A 2,500-nucleotide genomic window follows, 5' to 3' on the forward strand; every position below is an offset into this window, starting at 1 on the left:
AGAGAGAGAGAGAATGGAAGAGAACATGGTGTAAGGCAAGAGAGAAGAAAATGAACGCTAGATAATTGAAAAGTAAGTAAAAATTAAAATTCACGATATTCATGATATAATTAATAATTTTGCTATAGCTAATTTGCCGAAAAAATCAAAAGAGAAAATAAAGAAACGAAAAAAAAAACAAGAAAAAAAAGAAATGAAGAGAAATCGCTAATGAAAGATAAATACAAGGATAATAAAAAAAAAGTATCATGTAGAGACTAAACAGAGTGGAAAGGAAAATATTGATAGAAAAAAAGTACAAGAGGGGACGGTAGAGAAGGAAAATCGAGATAAAAGAAGGGGGAAGAATATGAAAAGAGGTAGAAGGGGGGGGATGGGAGGAGATGGGGGAGGGAAGTTGAGAGGGGGAGAGAAGGAGGGGATGGGAGAGTGGGAGAGGGAGAGGTTGAGGGAGAGTGGAGAGAGAGAGATAGAGAGAGAGATGGGGAGAGGAGTATATATGGAGAGGGATATGTATATATATATATATATATATATATATATATATATGTTTATATATATATATATATATATATATAGTAATAGACAGAGAGAGATGTTGTATATATATATATATATATATATAGAGAGTAGAGAGAGAGAGAGAGAGAGAGAGAGAGAGAGAAAGAAAGAAAGAGAGAGAAAAGAAAAAGAAAAAGACAGCTTCCGAGACGAGGGGAAGGAAGCAAGAGCGAGCGAGGGGAAAATCAGCTGACGTCCTTTATAGGGAGGTCGTATCGTCTTCGTCCGTTATAGGGAGGTCGCATCGTCTGCGTCCGTTATAGGGAGGTCGTATCGTCTGCGTCCGTTATAGGGAGGTCGCATCGTCTTCGTCCGTTATAGGGAGGTCGTATCGTCTGCGTCCGTTATAGGGAGGTCGTATCGTCTGCGTCCGTTATAGGGAGGTCGACGTCAAAGGTCCTACAGGGAGGTCGTACGCTCCTGCGTCCGTTAGGGAGGTTCTTCGGTCGTCTTCGTCCTGTTATAGAGTGGTCGTATCGTCGCGTCCGTTATAGGAGGCCACTGGTTCGTGTCCGTTATGGTAGGGAGGTCGGCATCGTCTGCGTCCGTTGCAGGGAGGTCGCACGGGTTCCTGGTCCGTTAGGAGGCATCGATTGTCTGCGTCCGCGATAGGGAGGCTATCGGCCTGGAGTGTCCAGCGATAGGGAGAGCCCACATCGCCTGCGTCCGTTATAGGAGGCTCGACGTTCTTCGTCCGTTATAGGGAGGTCGTATCGTCTGCGTCCGTTATAGGGAGGTCGTGTCTTCGTCCGTTATAGGGAGGTCGTGTCTTCGTCCTCAAGCATCACCTGTTCGAGTCTTCATCCACGAGCTATATTCCTTCTAAGATCGGTTTGTTTACGTGGGGAAGGGTGAGGGGAAGGGGAGAGGAGGGGGAGTGGAGGGGAGGAAGGAGAGGATGGATAGAGGAAAGGGAGGGATGGGAAGGGAGAAGGAGAGGGAGAGGGAGGGAGAAGGAGAGGGAGAAGGAGGGAGAGGGAGGGAGGCAGGGGGAAAGAGGAGGGGAGGAGGGGGAGGGATGGATAGAGGGAAAGGCAGGGGAAGGGAGAAGGAGGAGAGGGGGGTGGTGCAAGGGGAGGAGAGAGAGAGAAGGAGTGAGGAGAGCGGAGAGAGAGAGAGAGAGAGTGAGAGAAAGAGACACAGAGAGAGAGCAGAGAACACATACTGTGATACACAAACACACACACACAGAAACCCACCCAAACACACAGACACAAACAAACACACACATACAAACACACACACACACACACACAGACACACACACACACATACACACACACATACACAAAGAAACCCACACAAACAAACAAACAAACTCCCCTCCCCCAACCACACCCACACAAAAACACCATAAATAAATAATGTATCTATTTAAAAAAAAAAATAGCCATATCACAGAATGATTTATTAAAGCGAAGATGATCCCTAAAGAAAAAAAAGGTAAAGCTCTGAGGTTTATTAGCCGATTGAAGTGCAAGTAATATATGCCCGGAAAGGCATTATTGAACCTCTTACTGAGCGGAGTGAATGAGCTTATCAATCAGGCATTCTGAGCCAATGAGAGACGGGGGTCATGCGAGAGAAACATCTATCAAACGCAAACTTGCTTTCAGAGTGCTTGCTTGGGGCTTCCTTGGGGGCTTTCAGAGTGCTTGCTTGGGGCTTGCTTGGGGGTTTGACTTGGTGCTTTCAGAGTGCTTGCTTGGGGCTTGCTTGCGGCTTTCAGGGGACTTTTTTGGTGCTTGCTTGGGGGCTTGCATGGGGGCTTGCTTGGGGCTTTGTTGGTGCTTGCTTGGGGGCTTGGCTTGGGGCTTTGTTGGGGGCTTGCTTGGGGCTTTGTTGGTGCTTGCTTGGTGCTTGCTTGGGGCTTGCTTGGTGCTTGCTTGGGGGCTTTGTTGGGGGCTTGGCTTGGTGCTTGCTTGGGGCTTGCTTGGTG

General features: G+C 47.5%; 2 protein-coding genes across 2 annotated transcripts in view; one reads left to right on the top strand and one right to left on the bottom strand.

Annotated features, from left to right (window-relative positions):
• Positions 1–2,500, top strand: part of LOC113829552 (uncharacterized) — a 207,224-nt gene that overhangs the window by 26,598 nt on the left and 178,126 nt on the right. The gene's annotated exons all lie outside the window — the stretch shown is intronic.
• The window catches only part of LOC138862039 (uncharacterized), a 408-nt gene continuing 81 nt past the window's right edge, over positions 2,174–2,500 (bottom strand). Inside the window, exon 1 of the mRNA XM_070123193.1 lies at positions 2,174–2,500. This exon is cut by the window's right edge and continues 81 nt beyond it. Coding sequence (XP_069979294.1) covers positions 2,174–2,500 — 327 coding nt within the window.

Source organism: Penaeus vannamei, chromosome 6, assembly GCF_042767895.1.
Source record: "Penaeus vannamei isolate JL-2024 chromosome 6, ASM4276789v1, whole genome shotgun sequence".
NCBI classification, from domain to species: Eukaryota; Metazoa; Arthropoda; class Malacostraca; order Decapoda; family Penaeidae; genus Penaeus; species Penaeus vannamei.